At 43.7% G+C, this 1969-nt stretch overlaps 1 protein-coding gene across 1 annotated transcript; it reads left to right on the forward strand.

Annotated features, from left to right (window-relative positions):
- Positions 1-157: 157 nt before the first annotated feature.
- Positions 158-1687, forward strand: LOC121965306 (collagen alpha-2(IX) chain-like; the record flags this gene model as incomplete). The annotated part of the gene is made up of 2 exons (XM_042515460.1): positions 158-235; positions 956-1687. Coding segments are annotated over 2 exons (284 nt in total), but the record flags the coding sequence as incomplete, so codon positions are not given.
- Between the last annotated feature and the right edge of the window lie 282 nt (positions 1688-1969).

Consider the following 1969-nt stretch of genomic DNA (forward strand, 5'->3'; position numbering starts at 1 on the left):
GTCTCTGAGGGGTTAAACTGAACTGATGGAGTCATTCAGAGCACATTAATCGGTGAACAGAGGAAATCATTTCCCCTGAAATCTCAACACTCGTTTAAAGTTATTCTGAATGGAGATTTAGCAACTTTTCTCAGAAGTTTTCTGTTTTTCTCAACAGGTGCAAAGGGACCTAAAGGTACCGCAGGTGATCCAGGTACAGGTCTGCCGGGACCCGACGGACCACAAGGCCTCAGAGGTGAGACGCGTTTTCATCCGCAGACCCTGATAACTTTACGTCCCCCTGAGGTTGTAAAAGCTGCCGGAGAAGAGATTAATAACGTATTATTCACCAGAGAGTAATTTAATGTAACTCGTCCCACCCCTCACCTGCGCTCACGAGCTCTGGGTACAGACTGAAAGGATGAGATCGTGGACAGAAGCAGCCGAAATGAGTTTTTCCTCCGCAGGATGGCCGGGCTCAGCCTTAGAGAGGGTGAGGAGCTCGAGGAGAGCTGCTGCTCCCTCACATCCAAAGGGGCCAGTTGAGGGGGTTCAGGACGCCTCCTGGGCGCCTCCCATTAGAGGTGTTCCAGGCACGTGGGACCGATAGGAGGCCTCGGGGCAGATCCAGAACACTCCAGAACAGGGATTACAGACCTCGCCTGGCCTGGGAACGCCTCGGGGTCCCCCAGGAGGAGCTGGAAAGTGTCGCTGGGGAGGGGGACGAACGCTCTGCTTCACCTGTTGGAAAATGGAGGATTGATAATAATAGATAATAATATAACTTTAATATCTAATAAGATTGTAAAATTTACTTTTAAATTTAAAAAAGACATATATGTTTTATTTTTGAATTTTGTTTTTTAATCATTTGGTTTCTGTTATTAAACTTGTATTTATATTTCCTTGAACATAGAGGATAAGACATTTTAGTATTTTATTTTTTCACGTTAACAGTTTAATTTCCTTCCCGCAGGTTTGGCAGGCCACCCGGCAGAACCCAAAGACGGCTTGGAGGGTCCCCGAGGTCCCCGCGGCTTCCCTGGTCCGGTCGGTCAGTCCGGCATGCTCGGGATCGCAGGGGTGCCCGGATTTTGCGAGGCACGGGATTGCAGCATTTACGCACCAGTGATGCGCAAAGAGCAGGGTCTGGTGAAAGGACCGGGCAGTTCAAAGATCTGAACCTGAACAGGAGCGCCGAGCACCAGCGTGATTCTGCAGAGCGACTGAGATTCACCTGAGGGCAACTTTAAGGTTTGTCTCACTGAATTCCAGCTGACGTTGGAGCTGGGTTTAAAAACAGGACAGAAGATCTGTTAGATTAATGACAACAGTTTGATTAAAAGCTGCGAATGATTCTATTCTTCGTTTAAAATGTCAGAGGACCGAGTGTCGTGCCCTGTGGCGCTCCGCTGTGGCATTGTTGGTAAGAAATGGGAAACTAAGCAGAAATGAAACCAGAAAAGACTTTTCTATCCAAGCTGGACCAAAATTTTATGAAGAGTTTATAAAGATCCAAACACTGTTACAGTTTTAACCAGAGACCATCACGTCTGAGGCGTTTAATTTGATGAAAACACTAAATGATTCCAGACTGAATCATTTCTTCCGTTTTGTTTTTGTATTCTCTGGTTCCCTAAAGTCACCATTGTTGTTAAAAAATAAAAAATAAATTTTAAATTTTATGTAAATATTTTTGTAAAGAATCTCAAATGCTCAAACTGTGTTTTGAAATATGTTTCAGATAAACTGATTTTTTTTTTTTTTAAATAGTCGCCACGTTCTTTCACTTCTGAAAAAGAATATTCCAGAAAAGATTAATCACAGAAATATTTTGGTTTCAGATTTCTGAACCGCTGCCTGCATCTCGGATATTTTCAGCCATTCAAAGAGAAATAAAAAAACTAAATGACGGTCATTATGATAATCGCGCTTTCACATGAAGACGTCATCTCATTGTTTGTGCTTAAATGTGTTTGATGAGACGACG

This window comes from Plectropomus leopardus, unplaced genomic scaffold, assembly GCF_008729295.1.
Source record: "Plectropomus leopardus isolate mb unplaced genomic scaffold, YSFRI_Pleo_2.0 unplaced_scaffold19499, whole genome shotgun sequence".
Taxonomy (NCBI): domain Eukaryota; kingdom Metazoa; phylum Chordata; class Actinopteri; order Perciformes; family Serranidae; genus Plectropomus; species Plectropomus leopardus.